Source organism: Bicyclus anynana, chromosome 4 (assembly GCF_947172395.1).
Source record: "Bicyclus anynana chromosome 4, ilBicAnyn1.1, whole genome shotgun sequence".
Classification (NCBI taxonomy): domain Eukaryota; kingdom Metazoa; phylum Arthropoda; class Insecta; order Lepidoptera; family Nymphalidae; genus Bicyclus; species Bicyclus anynana.
Window position 1 is genome coordinate 1,831,416 of NC_069086.1, and position 22,081 is coordinate 1,853,496.

General features: G+C 34.7%; 1 protein-coding gene across 2 annotated transcripts in view; it reads left to right on the plus strand.

Moving 5' to 3' along the window:
• LOC112054701 (neuroligin-4, Y-linked-like) overlaps window positions 1–22,081 on the plus strand; it is a 111,985-nt gene that overhangs the window by 60,123 nt on the left and 29,781 nt on the right. For both annotated transcript variants that reach the window (XM_052891615.1, XM_052891616.1), the window contains exons 2-3: window positions 6,582–7,086; window positions 7,619–7,836. In XM_052891615.1, the coding sequence (XP_052747575.1) occupies window positions 6,725–7,086; window positions 7,619–7,836 (580 nt within the window). In that variant the 5' untranslated portion in view covers window positions 6,582–6,724. The remainder of the gene's footprint in view (window positions 1–6,581; window positions 7,087–7,618; window positions 7,837–22,081) is intronic.

Here is a 22,081-nt window from a genome sequence, read left to right on the forward strand (position 1 = left end):
TAGTTTTCTTTTTTGATACCTATGGCTACGATATACCATTTAAATCTTTATGATGAGCTCTTGCATTTGATACTTTGTCGCTTTCTGATATTCGGAAAAAAATTCAACACGTTGTGTTGGTTTTTTTTTTAAATTTCACCTTTCTAGGAACACTCGGGTTATAAAGTTATATCTATCGATATCTTAATACTTTCTGCGGTTTGGAAGATACGAGGCATTAAAAAATATTACATACAGACATAAGTACATAACATAACCCTTCTTGGGTCGGGTAAAAACACAGTTTTTTTATGTTTCTGATCCGCCAAATTACTTCAAACTATAGCGAAATCCTAAGATGACATAGAAGCTGATAAACTTTTAATAAGTTCAGTATGAACAATATTTCTCTTTGGAAAAAATACGCAAGTGTGTTATAGTCGTGTGTAATATAGATGTGTTACTCAAACAGCGACATCCTAAAAGAATCGACGCCATCGTTTATTTAACGATGAGGAAAATCAGAAAGAATACACTCGCAGATATCTACCGTAGGGTTGGTCAATGTTCAACTTAAAACGGTTTTAAGGGTGAAGAAGAAACATCGATAGTTGGTATGTTTATTGAACCACTAGCTGACGCCGCCCGGTTTTACCCATGTGGTTCCCGTTTCCGTAGGAATATGGGGATAATATATAGCCTATAGCCTTTCTCGATAAATGGGCTATCTAACACTGAAATTTTTAAAATCAGACGAGTAGTTCCTGAGATTAGCGCGTTCAATCAAACAAACAAACTCTTCAGCTTTATAATATTAGTATAGATTATATTATACCTACTAACCTACCTCTTAGGACTACAAGTTTACAACACCGTTCGCATACCTGACTATTTTAATCATAAAAGATTCAAACGGTTTACCTAAAATATTTAAAACATAATATATTTTTCGAAATAAAGGACAGACTTATCAAACACGAGCAAATTGTTAAAGGACAATCTCATAACTAGGTTATAACTATTGTTTGGTATTTCCTCTTGTTATGTTAGACAAAATTAATAACAAACTAGTAGACGCCCGCGACTTCTTCAGCGTAGAATTCAGTTTTTCGCAAATCCCGCGGGAACCATGGATTTTTCTGGAATGAAATGTAGCTTATGTAATCCAGAATAAAATCTATTTCCATTTTAAATTTCAGCCAAATCGCTTTAGTAGTGGCGACGTTAAAGAGTAACAAACATCCAAACAACTTTCGCGTTTATAATATTAGTAGGATGAGACTAAATATTTCTGTATGAGATTCATTAAAAACACTAAACTTTTAATTGCTTTAGCTCTCCTAAACAAGATAAACAATTAGGCAAATACTAATTTCAAAATGAAAGTGTAAGTATGACGACAATCCAACAGACATGAATCAAACAATACACAGAAATGTAGAATTTCAGCCTCATTACCGTGAAGCTATCGAGATTCTAAGTAGTAATATTAAATAATGACGCGGAAGAGAATATCGACTATATCGATATTTTTTGCCAACGGATACATCTCTAGTGGGATCCAGAAACGTCTGAAATATGACAAATAGCTCATTCGATATTCCTCGCGAGCTTCCTCGATAAATCAATAAAACCCATTACTTTGATGCCACGTTGATGAAGATTTAAAGGGATGAAATCAAGTTCATTTGAAACGAGTTTCTGATTTTGAATATATCTATAATTAATCAACTCTGTTCTTTGACAAAGCGTTAATTCACTAACCGTGCGCTTAGGTACATAGTAAATTTATAGAGCAATTGCTTGGCAACACGTGTGGATCAATCTGTAGCAATTAATAGAGCAATCTGGAGCAATATCGATAAAACTAGGCAATTGTTTTAACAGTATAGTGCCTACGAGTATTTAACTACTACCTACTGAATTAAATTGCTAGGGTAATGCATTGCTTGACTATACTAATATTATAAAGCTGAAGAGTTTGTTTGTTTGGTTGGTTGAATGCACTAATCTGTGGAACTACTGGTCCGTCCAAAATTATTCCAATGTTAGATAGCCCATTTATCGAGGAAGGCTATAGGTTATATATTATCCCTTTATTCTTACGGAAATGGGTATCACGCGGGTGAAACCGCGCGGCGTCAGCTAGTTGCTAAATAAATACAGCAACTATCCTTCACACATTTTTTTTTTTTTTTTTTATAACAGCAATTCTAATAGACAGAAATGAGCAGTGAACACCGTGGTAGTACACAAGATAATTCTATCAAAAAGGCCCTATATTACTTTAATCTATCTAAAATTAATAGACTGCTTCTTACCTACAATATCATACTTATGCTTAACATTAAACTCTGTTATTATAACAATTTTATTATTTATGTCAAGAAAAGCTTAATTACGAGTATAACAAAGCGGATCTACGTGAACGCAATCAAACGCTTTTGCGAAATTGTAGGTAAGCGCCGCTGTAAATGTTCCCCGTACAAAAAGATCATTTTAATATCGTAAGGGCTGGTTTACATTGTAGCATTATTATACTATTTAAATCAAATAATTTCAACGCATAAAAAAACGTAGAGTTTCGTAAATAAACATCCGGATTGTTCATCAGATAAAGATCCGGATTTGAAGGAATGGGTACCAGTGTTCGCGTTTGCACTTGTGCACTTTAATATCTCCTGTGTATACTAGCACAGGAAATTGGCACCAGTGGCCGAAATCCGGTCGAAAAGGTATATAATAATTAAATCTACAGAGTTAGCTAATCTAATTTTTGTCAGTAAATTAAGCAACTGGTAAAGCGTTCCTTTATAAACCAAAGTATCCTGAGTCTGATTTTAGGAATTTTAGGGCCAATTAGGGACTCAAAATCCGATTTGTCGATGTAGACATTATGTAATAGCGAATCGATGTGGAGCCACCTCCAAATTTAGCAATTAGAGTCACCAATTAGAGGGATAGTTAAAACAAACTTGTACCTTTTCTAAGTAAGACAACTACATACTATCTTAGAACAATACTTTAATTGGAATGGTACTATAGAGCTAAAATCTAAATAAATCATGAAATATATAGAAAAAATAATCAAATAATATCTAGAACAATGTAAACTCCAATAAATAAAATCTCCAAGCTAAACTACGCAGATACAGTTTACGGGCCGTGCCTTTTAGCAAGGTCAGCAAAACTGGTTCAAAGAGTGCAAAATGCCTGTGTTAGGTTTTGTTTTTTCATACCACCTCGCTCTCATGTCAGTCCATATATTAATAACGCTAACATGCTTAATATGGAATCTCGCCGGAAGCTTCACTTAGCTTCGATGCTATTTGGAATAATTACCACGGAAAAACCAACCTATTTGCGTTCCAAGATTCAATGGGCACATGACAAAAATAAACGCGGTGCAAGAGGAGGAGCGCCTCGAATCTCCATGGCGCAACATAGAACTGCCGCGTTTCGGGGCTCTTTTAAGTTTTCGGCTAGCAAGATATGGAACGATATTCCTCCCCCGGTACGTACTCTTAAATCCAGCATTGCATTTAAAAAGACAGTAAAAAAATATTTCCTAGAAAAACAAAAAAAAACACAATAAAGGCCGAAACAAAAAAAAAAAAAACCGGTGACTACAATAAAAAAATGGGGATGTATGTCATAATAATGAGACTGTTTCGTTATCCTTACTGCTATGCTTAGCTTTCAAATTTTAATGAAATGTACCTAAAAAAATTCATTTACTGCAAGTTAAAGAGTAGGTATATGTTTTTTATGGAAATTAGGATTTGGTTGTTTACAATTTATTCCTTTTGATTTTCTTTCTTTTCATTTATTTTTGTTATATTTCCTATCTAGTTATATATTTTAAGTTACTGTATTATATTATTTAATTTAGTCAAATTGGTATCCAACCGTTATCCTATCGTGTCGTGACGCCACCAAAGGTTGCGCCTGAAAATCAGCGCTGCAGTCGCAAACACTGCAGCATTATGCTGAGGCAGTAACCTTTTTGATGAAACTTAATGATTATCTGTATAGATTAACATGAATGTAAGTAATGTAGATTTAATAATTGTAACATAAGTGTAATCTAGATATAAGAAGAGACCGCACGCCAGGGAGCAAAGCTCTGCAGAGCCACTACCCAAGGTGTGCAGTCACTATTTTGTAAACTTTTGTCTTACTTTAATCATGTGTTAATTTTTTTTCATTGTTTTTTTTTATTTATTTCATATTGTATGTTTGTGTTGTAATCAGCTAAATAAAACATTTTATTATTATTATTATTATTAAACAGGCCACTACAGAATTAAAATGCTTTTATAAATTTACGAGTAGTTTTTTTTTCTTCGTGGCCCGAGTATAAACAAAAAGAGGATTACAATATCATAACTGCGTAATTAAAAATGAATCTCATTTTGATTCCCTCCCTCATGTACAATTATACATGTGAAACAAAGGGGCCAAGTATTTAAAATGAGCAAAGAGAAATCTTTTTTTGTTGATGAAATTCTGGACAAGGCTTGCTACGTGACTTTCCTTTTTGAAATACAATTGTGGTATCAACTTACTTAAACATCAATATAGTTTTTTATTTTACAATCATCGATGTTAAGTGAGACAATTTGAATTACCAAGACACTTACTTAGATTATAACCAAGATACTATCGATTGGCAAATACTTATTAAACACACTTTTTATTTTATATAATTAGTTACTTCATTAGGTTGCCTGGAAGAGATAGCTTGTTAGATAAAATAAGGTGGCCTACTGTGCATTTTTTGAAATTTCATTTTGCATTAACTTTATTGTGTGTGTTTTGTGGTGTACAATAAAGTCCATTTTCTTTCATTCTTTCGTAACTTGGGAAGAAATGCTTATTTTCAATAGTCCTATTAGGACAGTGTGTCTAGGGACACATTAGGGACACACTAATGGGGACAAAATGTGTTAGGATACTGATACAATAGCGGGTGATTATAGATAGATCCTCTTGGTGTTAAGTCCAGTCCATTGATGCTTTAAATTGAAATAGGCTATGGCTAACTACATAGCATACTTACTATACCTGAAAAGTACTATGGAAAATATTATAGTTTCTAGGGTTAAAAATGCAATTTGCAAAGATAATGTGGAAACATTTATCAATATCTACGCTGAAATAAGTTAACAATTAACAAATTAACAAATTGTTGTAATATTACCATGACAATAAATATTATACTTTAAGTTTAACCAGTTCAATCATTTTTAATAAGATAACTTGAGTGTATAATAAAATGAGAGCCGTGATAGCCCAGTGGATATAACCTCTGCCTCCCATTCTGGAGGGCCTAGGTTCGAATTCGTTCCGGGGTATGCACCTCCAACTTTTCAGTTGTGTGCATTTTAATCTCATCTCAAACGGTGAAGGAAAACATCGTGGAGGAAACCTGCACACCAGAGAATTTTCTTACTTCTCTGCGTGTGTGTAGTCTATTTGGCTAGCGTGGTGGACTATTGGCCTAACCCCTCTCATTCGTGACTCGAGCTCAGCAGTGCGCCGAATATGGGTTGATAATGATGATTATAATAAAATAAAACAATAAATGTCAAGTCAAATAAACATTACTGGAAACTACATTGTAATTAGTGAAGTAAAACATACTTAAATGTAAATCTAAAGTTTAGTTGATACAAAAAAACTTTTACAATACACAAAATTAACTCAAAATGAAGTCACCAGCAACAATGTTGTTGGAGATGGCGACCGTAAAAGACAGTCATAAAACGTAACACTTTAGATAAACGAACAGAAATTTCACAGTTTTTAACTGTGAGCATCGCAATTTCCAGAAAAGGTAAACACTTTTTTTATCATAATAAATTTACAATAACGAGCGCGTAGCCCCGAACGGCGTATCCGGTTTTCAGAACCTTTCTCTTTAAAATTTCCACGTTAAGTACAGCGAACAAAGCGAGGATGTAAATTCTAAAATTCTTTTATCATCCACCAGATCGTTATTTATTTTGTAATGCACTGTAACGCGATTGCGTGGGCCTTTTATTAAAGTATGTCGGGGAAAGGATGAATTATTATTTATTGCTAATTACCGGCCGCAACTTCTTTTATGTAGAATTCCCGCAGATTTAAAATATTTAGTAGCAACGGGAAATTTATTCTTGAAATGGTTTATCTTCATGTCTTTCTTCAAAATTAATATAGTCTCCTAATCAATTAGGTTTCAATGTTTAGGTAGTAAACATCGACATCTTTTTCCATTATTTAGAGGAAAAGCCTGTTTTGATCACAACTCAAAGCGTAAGACATACTCGGGATAGGCTGGTTTTGCTTTTAAATAATTAAGACTGATAGACAGCAATTGATTTTTGTTTATATACATTCACTAAGATTCAAATTAATATACCCTGCCATTATTATCTTCTGTTGACCTTTAGTGTTGATTACTCCACTAACTTGTGAAACAACTTTTCGAATAGATTAAGCTACAACTAAAATTGGAGTTAAAGTTTATATTGAAACTTTGGACATTTCAAAATGAATTCTCAACAGACTTAAATTAATTAAGCTCGAATCTAATTTGAACTATTCCCTCGTTACAGGTATAACGATGGATATCTTCTACAAGCAAGCCAAAGTACCGGTCAAAGTTTATAACAAGATGATGAAAGTAATACAATGAAGATTACAACCGGTAAAGACGTAGAATAGGGAAATGTGTCCGCAAAGGTGATATAAGAAGAAAATGGCCATCTACAAACTGCCATTACACATTTGCAACTCAATAAAGCAGTACTTATGGAAAAATGTATCAATATTAATAGACAAATTACTGAAAGTGAGACAGGAGGGTACGGTGAAACGGAAATGCAAATTAGAATCTCAGGAGAGAATTACTTTGATAGTACTGACAGTGTTGCTGCTAAGTGTTAATTCCAGTGGTAACAGTTATAGTGGTAGAAACTCTATGTTAAGGACCAGAATTATAGGTACTAGGTACGGTAAATTACAAGGCGTCATACTTCCCATGGATCAACATAAATACTTGAAACCTGTGGAAGCTTATTTAGGAGTGCCATACGCGACACCGCCTACAGGATCAAATAGGTATATTTATTTTAATGGTTTGCTGTATTTTAACCATTGATCAAAGTTTAACTATAAATATTACAAAAAGAAATTGTAGATACCAGGTATGTAACTAACAATTTGCATGTTTTTAATATTTTTATGACGTCACCGAAATGAGCCGCAGGTGTCTCTACGTGCAGGTTATACATAAAGTACGCTAAAATGAAGCCGCGTGCGGCGACTTTGGACTGGGGTGGCACCCTGCCACCGCAGCCCTACGTAACCGGCAATACCTAAAATCTTGTATTGCGCAGTTTAACGCACGATATTCGGAAACGTCATAAAGATTCAGCATCCACATACACGAAAAACAGTTTTATAGAGCTTATCTCGTTGTTTTCAAATTAGTAGGTACTTAAGAGTAATTATCATTTTAGTAACATAATCACTTATTTCTTTAGTAGAATACAAAATAATTAATTCACACAAAAAGAGTAATGATGAAATTTAATTTCGATTCTGCAGAGTTATTTAAGAACTGTCCCATTTAACCTAAAATATTTCAAAGGTTTGCTCCCACTCGTGCACCAGCGCCCTGGGACGACGTGAAGACGGTAGACCACATGGGTCCAGTCTGTCCCCAAAGATTACCAGACATTTCCAACGAGACCATCACCCTAGAGAAGATGCCTAAAGGAAGACTGGAATACCTAAGGAGGCTGTTGCCAAGGCTAAAAAACCAAAGCGAAGATTGTCTGTACATGAACATTTACACACCGGTTCAAGGTAAGAATCATTTGCTTTATTGTGTTTACGAGTACACTACAAGGAACAACGTTCAAATTAACCAGTCTCAGCGAGTTATGCAGCGTAGAATTCTTTTTCCCGAAGTATTTTTAATACCTTGGCGAAAAGATTCATTTTGTAGCTTCAAGCTACGATTTAATATAAAAGCAACGTTAAAATTCATTTAAAATTTAAGATTTTAGATTCTTGGAAAATCGAAAAGGTCTATATTTTATAGCCTCGTTATCTGTGATGATTCTGTGATCTATGTAAGCTTACTAATGGACTAACAAGGCAATTAACAATAGAGTAAAAGAATACCTTATGGAAACAACAACAAACGCACTAGCCATCTCTACGATTTTCGAAAGTTCCCTCCGATTTCTCCAGGACGCCATCATTAGATCCTGACATAAAAAAATGGGACCACCCTTCTAAAAAAAAAAAACAAATTCAAAATCAGTCCATAAATGACGGAAATATCGCTGGACATACATAAAAAAAAACATACATACAGCCGCACGTAGAACCTCCTTTTTGGAAGTCGGTTAAAAACATAAATATAGATAGCAGGTACAAAAATTTATTACACAGAAAAGAAATGAACATGTGATTTGAAATCTTATAAAAATGTAGGTACGGTTTGTTAATTTCCAACAACGAGACCAAAAAATAATATCCCGAGATACGAAATGAAAATTTTCCCAGAACTGACTTCTAATTTCCATTTGCATATAAGCTAACCTCGTTTTACTTTATTCAGAAAGCGCGACAAATTGTACAAAAGAGTGCAGCGTTCGAGATAAACTCAGTAAATACCGGCAACTAAATCTTGATGCTCATCACCGCAATATTGCAACGAGAATTTTAGCTAGCTGTTATTTCAATGTAAATTTTGCGTTACTGAAATATATTTTAATGTCTATTCATAAAATGAAACAGAATATGAATGATGGATTGTGAAATCCTAACTAATCACACTACTAAGTTACAAAGATAACAGTTTATGTGCGTATAATTAAATAAAACTCTTATGAAACGAAATAATAGATAATTAAAATAAGAAACGTGTTTATTTTTTTTAAAATGTATACACACATGCATTCATATATTGTGCATAATAATCTAAACAGTGACAGTATTTCAAAATAAATTTTCTATTCTTAAAATACAATTCGATTGTGGGAGTCTTACTAATGAGAATTATATTGTAAAGGTGAAAAGTTGTGTGTGTTGTTTTATATTATCACAATTTTGCAACGAGAATTTCCTTTAGCGGTTCAATGTAAATAACTGCGAATCAAAATCGTAAAAGAATCCTAAAAAGAGTTACTTATTTTTTTCAGTTTAGGTATATTTCTGAATTTATTTATTAGATTTCATGATTTTATTTTTGAGCTTTATTAAATTGTGACGGGACGTGAAAATACCAAAACAAAACTATTTCTATGTAGACAAAGTCGCAGACGCCTGTCTACAATATTTCGGGTAAAATGATCCTAATATTCATAAATTCAGCGAACCGAAATTATTCGGATAGAGTCAATATTTGAGACGTAGAAAGGAGCAAAGGGACGCAATTAATCTTACAAGATATTTATTTCAGAGACCAAAATTACGAGTATATTATAATAAAAAGATGCCTAGACGAGATTATCGACGGTTTCAAAAGATATTGCGAAATGATAGGCTTCTTATAATGAAAAAACTACAAATTGAATTTTACCTAAATGTAAAACATGTAGTTACTTACTTGTTATAATCTGACAAACTTTTAGTATTCATACTCGTAAAATGAGGTCATATGAAAAAGTAGAAAGTTCACCCAATTAAATAACATAGTGTTTCAACCAAGTTTTATTTATTTGTCTACTCAAAATTGTTTTAGCCTTATATTTTCCATTATTGTCCAAGTTTCTTAATGACACTTGAAGGCAATCAATTTACTTTTACTTTTTTTAATAATAATTAATATAAAAAAGTAGCAACTTTCTTGTCAGTCTTCGATTTGGATTCAGCTTTTGGAAACTGTTGTTATTTAAAAGTTATTGTAAAGAAATCCTACTTAAAATAACAGTATTTCTATTTTAATTTAAAACTAGCGGACGCCCGCAACTTCGTTCGCCTTTAGACCTCTTTAATCCAGCCCTAGTAGTATCGCTGTAAAAATGGAGTAACTTCTCCCGTTTTCCCAACATTTCCCTTCACTGCTCTGTTACTGCCTATTGATCGTAGCGTGATGAAAATAATACTATAACCAGCCCAAGAGTACGTACCTATGAAGAATAATATTGTACCAAGTTTCGTTAAAATCTGTCGAGTAGTTTTTGTTTCTATAACGAACATACAGACAGACAGACAGACAAAAATTTTATTAATTGCATTTTTAGCATCAGTATCGATCAGTAATCGCCCCCCTGATAGTTATTTTGGAAATATATTTCATGTACCTACAGTATTGACCTCTCTACAGATTTATTATAAGTATAGATATAGATTATTGTTAAATGACCTCCAAGTGAGATGTCAGCCAGATTCTTCATCATTATATTAGCTTCATTCTTGATGGACACGCAGCCGGACTCCAGCATGCCGAAACCTAGAACATGAAAGTTAAATTTAAAGTCATCACTATTCTCAACCTGCATTAGAGAAAGGTTGGCCTAAGCCCTACATTTTCCTCTCTTATAAGAAATGAAAATCTCCTGGCCTGCCTCGTTAGACGTTACTTTTCTGTCAAAGTAGGTATATGATCAACGATCTAATGCGATTATAAAAACTGTATCTATATAATCGATGTTTCATAGTTGTAATCGTGGTCGTCGGTTAAAGAGCTCCGTAAAAGTACCTTTTTGTGTAATTGAATGATGTAAAAAACGGGCACAAACTTCTAGTTTAGTATAAGATATATACCAAATCTAAGCTCGTTTTCCTCAGAAAATGACGGACAATTTTGTTCGTGACTATGAGTGCGATACAGGTCCTTCTATAATTGGTCTGAGGCTCAAAACAACCTGATTATAATTAATTATCATGAAAATAACACATTATTGTTTGTTTGCTAAATATATTTCTATGGTTTTCCAGATAGTAAACAACGGATTTTTATGTTGCACTAACTACTAAGTAGGTATGGTTTTGTGCCAAATTATCAAATATTAATAAATATATAAAATACTAGCGGACGCCCGCGACTTCGTCCGCGTGAAAGTCGTTGTAAACTTTCAACTACCCCTACCCTACCGTACCCCTACCCTACCCCTACCCTACACTACCCCTACCCTACACTACCCCTACCCTACCCTAACCCTACCCTACTCTACCCCAACCCTACCCCTACCCTACACTACCCCTACCCTACCCCTACCCTACCCTACCCCTACCCTACTCATTAAGGCTGCACTTCTTTATTTATTCCCCCCCCCCCCCCCCCCCGCGAGTCGCGTCGAGCGCGGCAACCGTTACACAAAAATAATCCATACAGCATGAATTACTATGCACGCGCGATGGCTTAGCGTATTTCTTGTATAACTTTGGTGTTTCTTTACCGATTTATATGATTCTTTTTTTATTGAATAGGTAATAATGTTAACTTTTTTAGTAAGGGATGAGTGATGAGTGTTATAAACATAAGAGTTGACAAATTTCATTAGAAAGCTCCGAACTGCTAAGCTATCGGGAGTTACACGTGCTATTGTGAGTCAACCATAAAAGATAGACATATATATGCTGTTGTGTTTTTATAGATAATTTTAAGGAGAACATTTTCGTCATACATGATTTCTATGTAGCTTTAACCATTAAGGCTGTACACGCGACGGAAGCTTAAAAAATTGAGTGACTTCTCCCGTTTTCTCAACATTTCTCTAAACTGCTCTGCTCCTATTGATCGTAGCGTAATGAAAAGTATACTATAACCTGCCCAGGAGTATGTAGAATAATTGTACCAAGTTTCGTTAAAATCCGTCCAGTAGTTTTTGTTTCTATAAAGAACATACAGACAAACAGACAGACAGACAGACAGACAGACAGACAAAAATTTTACTGATTGCATTTTTGGCATCAGTATCGATCACTAATCACCCCCTGATAGTTATTTTGGAAATATATTTCATGTACAGAATTGACCTCTCTACAGATTTATTATAAGTATAGATTATCTATCTATACTTCTAGTAAAACTGTATCAAGTTCAATTCTGTACATTGAAGATATTTTGAAAATTTTTGTCGGGGGCATTATATTATCGATACTGAAGCTAAAAAATTTTTTTTTTCGATTTTTTGTCTGTCTGTCTGTCCGTGTTTTTTTTGTTATTCGAGCATCACTCTGAAAATACTGAATGAATTCAAATGAAACTTCTGCTTGGTTTGAGACTATAATAATTATGGAGAAGGTTAAAGGATACTTTTTATAGGGAAAATAAAACCAAAAGGGGGTCAAACAAAGGTTGAAAGTTTGTATGGAAAATCCTTCATTTTTAGAGTAACAAATCTAAAAAATTGTCCATAAATCATGAAAAAATACGAGATGTAATATGTAATTCAAGAATTTTAAAAATTCCTGAACACCTCGATATAATTATTGTGCACCGTGCCTTCAGCCGGTGGTTTGTGATAGGGCCTCCGACTGCGCACTTTTATTATACACCGGCCTTCAGGCAGGCAGCTTTGTGATTTTATATAAAATATATATGTGAAAATATAAATAGAAGGGGTTGAAAGTGAACATCCATTTTCATCGAATCTGCTAGTACATAATAATTTAACAGAAGGACTCCGATATTTTGTCACGTACGTAGTTCAAAATACACTATTTTGAAGTACATTCATATGGTAATTTATACACATGATAAGTCCGGGATCTACGAGTACATTCAATTGAGATAAAATTAGTGCATCAAACAAAAGAATCAGCTTTTTTTATGTTAAAAAATATAGGTAATGCAGATAATAGAAAATGAAATTTACAACCGTTTGATTTACGTTCATCAAAAATTGCACACAATCAATCATCGATCCTCGTTATGAATTCATTAAAATTTAAATATACTTCAACAGATTCTCGATGAAAAAAATATAAAATATCAATATAAATTTTTAGCTCGTTGCATTGAAACAATGATACAACTTTCCCAATATTTTATTCATACTGCGCGATCCGATTCCGTTTCATAAATTACGAAATGTCACGACGTTGCAACATTGATGTCTGCAATTCGTCTTGTCGGAGCAACAATTACAATAAATATTGTGTTTATTACTTTAACTGTATCAAAATTTAGCCTTTTTTTAATTATTGCTCAAAAAAGGGATTGCTGATTGCTGTTGATTTTGTTGTTGCTCCTTATAGCAAAGAATTTTGACGACCTCTGATGTCGCTTTAAGCAATTGTAAAAATTATACACCAAGACCTTTATTACCCGCCTCTCTGAATAACTTCGCTTAAGACTTTACCATTAATTAAGACATTGGCTTACATTTGGTTTAGTAGGTTGTAGATGACGTGATTAAATTTAAAAACTGGTTTTGCTATAAGTCACTGTGTAAGCCTACAGTAAATGAAAGGAAGATGGAAGCGGAATAACTTGTTAGGAGTAGGATGAAAATCCACACCACTTTCGGTTAGTACACGATATCGTACCGGAACGCTAAATTGCTGCTAAATTGTTATAGATACTTGGTCTGATATTAATCTAATACTAATCAAATAAAGAAGTAAAGTTTGTGGTGTTGTAGTAATCTCTGGATCTACTGAAGCGAAAGCGAAGCCCCGTTATTTGTGATTATCGTAGGCAAAATTTTATTTCCTATTCTCACGGGAACGGGATCCAAGCGGGTGAAACCGCAGAGCATCGGCTAGTTTTTTATAAAACCCCATACTTGTTATACCACCAGTACCCTCTATCAACATTTTCTCGATCAATCACCTTGTATAATCACATAATATGAATTCTTTACAAGCAGCCTGTGGAAAGGAATTCTATTGTGACTTTATCTCTACTAAATTTTAATACCTCATGCCGGTAGACTATTGGAAATATCTGGAATACCTGGCCATTTTCCGGGCTTAATATTTTAATCACAGGTTAAAATTGGCACAGTTTTATGCATGTTCTGCTTTAAAGGCTTTCAAGATTTTCAAAGATTAAAAATTGTCTCATAGTAATTGAACTAAATAAGTTATATGAACTGTATAAGTTTTCTTCATACTTTTACCTCTTTTAAGCAGATTTCCAATGGAAGGTTATAATTTTAAAGCATATAATATTTTGAGTTTAACTTACTCTACCCATTATTATCTTAATAACTAACACAAATAATGAAAGCTTACATCGAATTTCACGTGGAGGAAGTCGCGGGCATCTGCAAACAAAAATATAAATCATGAATAAAAGACAAATTAATTAATATTTAAAACGTTTCAGTGATTTTTATTACCATGCGGTTAAAGCAATCCGCCTTAATAAATGCAGAATTCTTGACTGATATATTCATATACGATTCTAATATCGTAATACGAGGTCGTGATAGCCCAGTGGATATGACCTCTTCTTCCGATTCCGGAAGGTGTGGGTTCGAATCTGGTCCGGGGCATGCACCTCCAACTTTTCAGTTGTGTGCATAAAAAAATTAAATATCACGTGACTCAAACGGTGAATAAAAAACATCGTGAGGAAACCTGCGTACCAGAGATTTTTTAAAATTCTCGGCTCATTGGGCCAGCGTGGTGGCTAATGGCCTAACCCCGTTAATTCTGAGAGAGAGATTCTCGAGCTCAGCAGCAAGCCGAATATGGGTTGATATAAAAAAAATTAAAAATACATATACACAATTCTACCTTAACAAAAATCTCCCAAATAGGTATAACGCTTAATTTTTTTCAACTAAATGCAATACAAAAGAGTACGTAATCATTGTTTCCTAGAACGCGACTATAACGCACGCCATCCTCAGTCCGTATAATATAACAGACGAAAATGATACCTCTTTTTCATAATTGGTTGGCTGCAAAAGCACTCCAATAGGAGCACGAAACGGGGTCGTGTAGATATGACGCCCCATATTTACATGCAGATGAGTTTCCTAGTGTTAGCACTAGTTTACGTTCACATATCACTATATTAAACACCGACCGAGTGTGCTATGGTTCTGACAGAGCACATAATTCACTCTCATATTGCAGTCTTAATGTATTGACGTCGATGTTGAGGCCTGTTTGTTGATTCTAGCGGTTTTATGTCATGATTATCGACATCAGCCTTTTGTTGTTCCACTGCGTTATTAACAGCCCATATTCAGCTCATTGTTGAGCACGAGTCTCCTTACATAATGTGAGGGAATAGGCTCATAGTAGTCCATCACGCTTACCAAATGCGCAATTGGCAGACTGCACACACGTAGACAGTTAAGAAAATTCTCAGATATGCAGGTTTCTTCACAATGTTTTCCTTCATCATTTAAGACACATGATGTTTCATTTCTTAAAATGCACATAACTGAAAAGTTAGAGATGCATACCTCGAACCAGATTCAAACGTACGCCCTCTGAATCGAAGGCAGAACTCATATCCAGCAGACTATCGCGACTCTGATCCACTGCATAGAAGAGAGGAGGTTGAGCTTAGGCCCACAAGTGCTGTTTTAATTAAGTTTGACAAATTTTGATTTTTTGATTATTTCTATAACAAATGCTCTTTCTTGAAACTTGTTCTGTAAACACTTCAAGTCACACGGTACGTTGTGTTGAGACAAAGAAGTAACACTAACTTTACAATTACAACTCCTTCAGAGATTTCTTTTAGGGATTTTGGCATTTTTGTATAGTATAACCTAGGCTTGGTTCCTTGGGAAACTCAATATGTAACGCATAATCTATTGGTAGCCTATGTATAATATGCGAAAAAATTACCCTCTTTTATTAAATAGAATGTCTAACATACCTAAGATTTTCCACATTAATTGAATTACGTCTACTGGTTTTACGAGAAAATGTAACAGTGATTGCGTAAATCGAATTCCATTTTCAAAAGTTAATATTTGACCACAATTCCGGGAATCTTTAGCCGTACCTAGCCACATAAAAGGTTCCTTTTATAAAACTATCGTACCAAAATGGCTGCCATTGTGACCCGTGATTAAAATTTCTGTTCGCGACCTAACCAAAGCCAAAGCTATCCGGAAATTTTCAATAGTCTATTGACATCGAGTATTAAAATTTACTACCGATAAATCACAATGGAATGCTTTTCAATATTGTTACAAAACTATTTCCTGGTTTGATTTGTTTTATTACTACTAGATATAATCACCATCAGCTAGTTTTGTCAGTCTATTACTTGCCCAGTCGTCATCATTATCTACCCATATTTGGATCACTGCTGAGCTCCAGTCTCCTCTCAGAATGAGAGGGGTTATTCCAATTATCCACCACCCTGGCCCAATTTGGATTAGCAGACTTCACACACGCAGAAAATTAAGAAAATTCTCTGGTATGCAGGTTTCCTCACGATGTGATTTCTTCACCGTTTGAGAAACGTGATATTTAAAATCCGTTTGATGCGATACGTACGACGTGGATCTGTGAAACTTACGTTTAGAATGATTTTGTAAATGTGGATGAACTTGCTTATTTTTAAATGTTTTCCTCAGCTTCGATATTCCAGTCAGCGGAGCACAATGTCTATGTAGGGAATGTATTGAGTGAAATTGCGCGTGTTCGCGATACCGAGTGTGTCTGTGAAGGTTCGCTGAGCTCAGGAATTCGAGTGCATGCGGCGGAAACATTGAATGGTAGGACAACATACAAATGGCAGATTGGAAAGAGGAGTTTTTTTGCCTCTTTCAGTAATACTGAAGTAAAAAACCAAGTGCGAGTTGGACTGGTTCCGTGACTTCATCTATAAAAACGGCTAAAGAATCATTTTTATTGTATGCTGCCCACTTATATATTTATTTTATTCTGTTTGCTTAGTATTTTTTATTTACTTTCTGTGAAAATTCCAACCGTCCAGCTATCACGGTTCATATTATAAAGTCTGGTGACAGACGAACGGTGGAAAGCAAAGTTTTTGTGGTCGCGTTTTACCCTTTGCGTACGGAACCTTAAAACGGCTAAAACAAATTTTGGTTTAATGTAAAAAATATTAATTTCCAAAATAAGCTGCTGCCCGAGTCCGAATCGAACCCAGGTACTTCATAGGTATTTTTCTTTCTCTGCAGGTTAGGCCTTGATCTATCAATCTTACTCGATGGTAAGTGACGATGTAATCTAAGATGGAAGCGGGCTAACTTGTGTTGATGAAAATTCATACCCCTTTCGGTTTCTACACGACATCATACCGGAAGGCTAAATCGCGTTTTTACCAGTAACCATCCACGACCGAAGCTTCCCACAAGCCAAAAAAGGTATATCTAGATACAAATATTGCTAGAAGGCTCTACGGAACAACCATTTACATTACAACTGAATTTAATACTAATATTACCAAGGCTTTGGCTCGTGGTACACTGAAAATTAATTTTAATTAACTTAATAGGTAATTTTATTGAATAATTAAGCCCATTCCTACTCCATTTGAATGTTGATAAATATACTTTGAATTTAATTCGCCGGGTAAGTCGGATCATGTTATTTGAGTTTCATATTATAACGGAATACCTAATTTAGATCGAAATTAGATTGGATGAATTATATAAAGCTGATATCTATTGAATTATTATAAACGTTGACTTTCATGAAAACATATAGGTAAATAAAAACTAGCAACAAATTATTAAGCTATCGTTTTGTAAATTGTTTCGATTTTTACGGCATTAAGGCTTAGACAGACCCGTCACCTCACTTTTAGTATATTATGACAATACAGCATAGTTTACGGCCTCCGTGGCGCAGTGGTATGCGCGGTGGATTTACAAAACGGAGGTCCTGGGTTCGATCCCCGGCTGGGCAGATTGAGATTTTCTTAATTGGTCCAGGTCTGGCTGGTGGGAGGCTTCGGCCGTGGCTAGTTACCACCCTACCGGCAAAGACGTACCGCCAAGCGATTTAGCGTTCCGGTACGATGCCGTGGAGAAACCGAAAGGAGTGTGGATTTTCATCCTCCTCCTTACAAGTTAGCCCGCTTCCATCAAAATCAAAATCTAAAATCATTTATTTCAAGTAGGCTCAGTTTACAAGCACTTTTGACACGTCAGTTGACTATTTGTAAAGATTCTACCACCGGTTCGGAAGGCAGGTTCTGCTGAGAAGATACCGGTAAGAAACTCAACAGTTGCTCTTTTGAAAAAGTCATACAGTATTATAATTTACAATTGATAACAATTACTGTTTATATTTCTTATAGTTTTACTTCCTGTGTGAGGGTGGAAGCTGATCCAACGGCCTCCAAGCATCTTTATCATTAAGGAACTCATCAATGTTGTAGTACCCTCGACTAAGTAAATGTTTTTTAACACATTGCTTAAAGCTATGCATTATCAGGTCCATCACAGTCTTGAGGATCTTGTTATAGAAGAGTACACCCAAACCTACAAAAGATTTTTTTACTCTTTGGAGACGATATGCAGAAATAACTAACTTATGCCCGTGTCTAGTAAGACGTGGGTTTAAATCTCCTTTTCGTTTGTACAAATTAATATTTTGTCTTACATAGACTATACTGTTATATATATATTGACACTAAGAATACATCATCACTTACCATCTGGTGAGATTGTAGTCAAGAGCTAACTTGTAAACAATTAAAAAGTTACTGTTTTATAGTAGGTATAATAACAATCAACACTGATATGGAAAACGAAGAGCAAATAAAAATAGTTACAGATATTCAGAAAATAGAGTGTATTTTTATAGAGAACTTAGAGAAACAACCGCATAGAAGCGGCGTGCGGAACAGTTTCCGAGTTTCAGTTTCACGTGCCGAGTAAAACTGCTTGAAAAATATTCCCAAGTAGGGCAGAAGCATGCCAGTACTAATGTTTATTCTACCTCGAAGACAAACCCGACCGTTTTTTTTTCTTTACGCAAACTGGAAAAGAAATGTTATTTCAAGTCAATTTTGCGAGTGGACATTTTACAAAAACAACAGAAATCTTTGGTTTTGTGCTATACTTCACTTAAATTAAAAACCGAAATTAATTCGTTCATATAAAATACTAGCTGACACCGCGCGGTTTCACCCGCGTGGTTTCCGTACCCGTAGGAATACGAGGATTATAAATAGCCTATAGCCTTCCTCGATAAATGGGCTTTCTAACACTGAAAGAATTTTACAAATTGGACCAGTAGTTCCTGAGATTAGCGCGTTTAATCAAACAAACAAACAAACTCTTCAGCTTTTATGTTAATATAGATAATTAAATTATTCATTTGATAATCATCATGACGCGTTTGTAACTGCAAATTTAGCATTCCAGGTTCCCTTACTGGAAGGCTCGTTTCCAGCGAATTGAATTCGAAGTTTTCTTCATTTTTATACTAGAAAAGCCATGCCACATGCCATTAACATGTGGCATGGCTTATAGCGTCCGAGCGATGTTTACGAAAAAAATACTTTTTCAGACACATTTTAAACATGATTTAGTATTTTTTACTTTCGCGTATTAAACAAAAAATATATCAGGATTATCTTTGCGTAGCGTTGCCGTGAAAATGTTTACCCGATGCAGTTTTCTCGGCTAATCTGAATAGTTCTAAACGCGATTCTGTTATTTACCTACAGTTGAATATAATAATCTATAAAACTTAAAAATACGTTACGTTATACGTTATCAACCCATTTCGGCTCACTGCTGAGCTCGAGTCTCCTCTCAGAATGAGAAGGGTTAGGCCAATAGTCCACCACGCTGGCCCAATGCGGATTAGCAGACTTCACACACGCAGAGAAATAAGAAAAATTCTCTGGTATGCAGGTTTCCTCACGATGTTTTCCTTCGCCGTTTGAGACACGTGATACTTATTTTTTTAAAATGCACACAACTGAAAAGTTGGAGATGTATGCCCCGGACCGGATTCGAACCCACAACCTCCAGAATCGGAGGCACAGGTCATATCCACTAGGCTATCACGGCTCTCAAAATCTTAAATAATGAGTGTAAATTTTTTTCGAATGACTTAAAAAAATTAGGTTCTATATCTAACCGTTGGTATGTATGTTTGAATATCTACGATGTTTATTATTACTTTAATTATATTAGCTTTTGGATGGGGATTTGTTATTGAAATGATTTTTCTAATGAAGGTCTTAAAAATATTTAGTCTACTTTATTGTAAATATTTATTGATGGACCCGGTCAAGCTTCGCTTTGACTTATGTGCACTTCTTCCCTATCCCTACTCTACACTACTCTACCCCTACCATACCCTACCCCTTGACTCTTAAATGTTTGTATGGGAAATAGAAAAGGGTTGTTTTTGTGGTTTTCCCGGCAATTATTCTAATTTTTCTCACCTTTTAAACCTTCCCTATACCTCCACGAACATTTGAAGACCAAGATAAGATAAATCCGTTCAGCCGTTCTCGAGTTTTAGCGAGACTAACGAACAGCAATTCATTTTTATATATATAGATAATGTTATTACGAGTATGTATGTCAATGCGTAGGGCCTGAGAAAAACGAACAAGAGAACTTTTTTTTTGATAATACAAAAAATAAATAAATAAATACATGAAGTAGGTACGTGAATATACGAATTTGTAGTAATATTTATATATCTATGTAGGTTTAGCCGTGATAGCTAACTGAATATGACCTCTGCCTTAGATTCGAAGGGCGTAGGTTCAAATCCGTTCCGGGGCATGCACATCCAACTTTTTAGTTGTCTGCATTTTAAGAAATTAAAATCTCACGTGTCTCAAAACCTGCTTACCGGATTATTTTCTAAATTCTCTACGTGTGTGAATTCTGCCAATGCACATCGGATCAGCGTGGTGAACTGTTGGTCTTACCCCTCTCATTCTGAAAGGAGACTCGTCTTCTACAGTGAGCCTAAAATGGGTTGCTAAAGATATGTAGGTCTAGGTAATGTATATCTGGACTGTATTTGTAAAGAAAAAAGTTTCCTACGCCTAGATATTTCGAATAATGTATTTGATTTCAAAAGTAAACTAAATTTAAATTTGGTGTTTTCATGGAAAATCAAATCAAATAAAAAATAAATAAATACTAATGAACTGCGAGGTTTAGCCACATAACATCTGATTATCAATATATTTAATATCCAAAACAATATACGTAGATCTTTATTCGTATCCAATGGGGAAAACATATTTCATTCAGTTGGAATTGTTCCAAAGATGGAACTTATCTGGAACAAACGGATCTGTCATGCGAAACAGTTGATAACGTAAACAAAGGTGGACTGAAGAAGGCTTTAGAGGCATCGACTTTTATCTGAGAAACGTTATTTCTGCTTGACTGTCTTAAGGCTATGGCCTTAAGAAATATTTGCTATAAAATAGAATTGAAACTTTATCATGCATCATTCAAAACCAGAATACTTACTTAGTACCAGAGGGTTTAAACAAATAAATGAAAACTAAGTTGATAGATATTTCGATGGCCTACTTCCAATACTCTTACCATACTAGTCCTCTGTAGTTCAATAAAATTATGTTATTTGTTATAGTAAATCTGTATGGGAAGACCGTTTTGCTTTGGATGAAGTGGTAATATGACAGTCCAAACGCATGTGTGTGTATAACCTGAATATTGGTTTCCGTTAGTTACACACCAACGCGTTGTCTGTAAACTGTTTACTACCAAAACTTTCACCTACAAACAAAGCCAAACATACATCTAAAAGTACACAAATTATGTACATTATATAGTTCATGTCAACAATCTTCAAAGAAAGAGTGAATAGGTATTTCCTAGGTAAGCGTGCCCCGATTATGGCTACTAACTCGCCTATGGCAACAGATTTTGGCGCTTTCCATCAGGCATGATTGTAGTAGCCTATTCACTGTAAAAAAAACATCCGGACCGGATAAAGTTAGTTGGGTCTGTTAGTTTTGTATAATATTTATCTCCATTCAAGTTTCACTCCATACAATCCGCGTCTATTCATAGTACAGGAAATGTAGGAAATATGACTATAAGAGTTACATGACTCGAGATTATAAACCATCGGTAGAGAGCAACCAACAAGCTTACTAAGCTTTTTTCTACTAAACTATGAGCTTTACATTGAAGTTTATTTGACAAAAAATGTAGAGGACTACAATTAATTTCATTGAAGTACT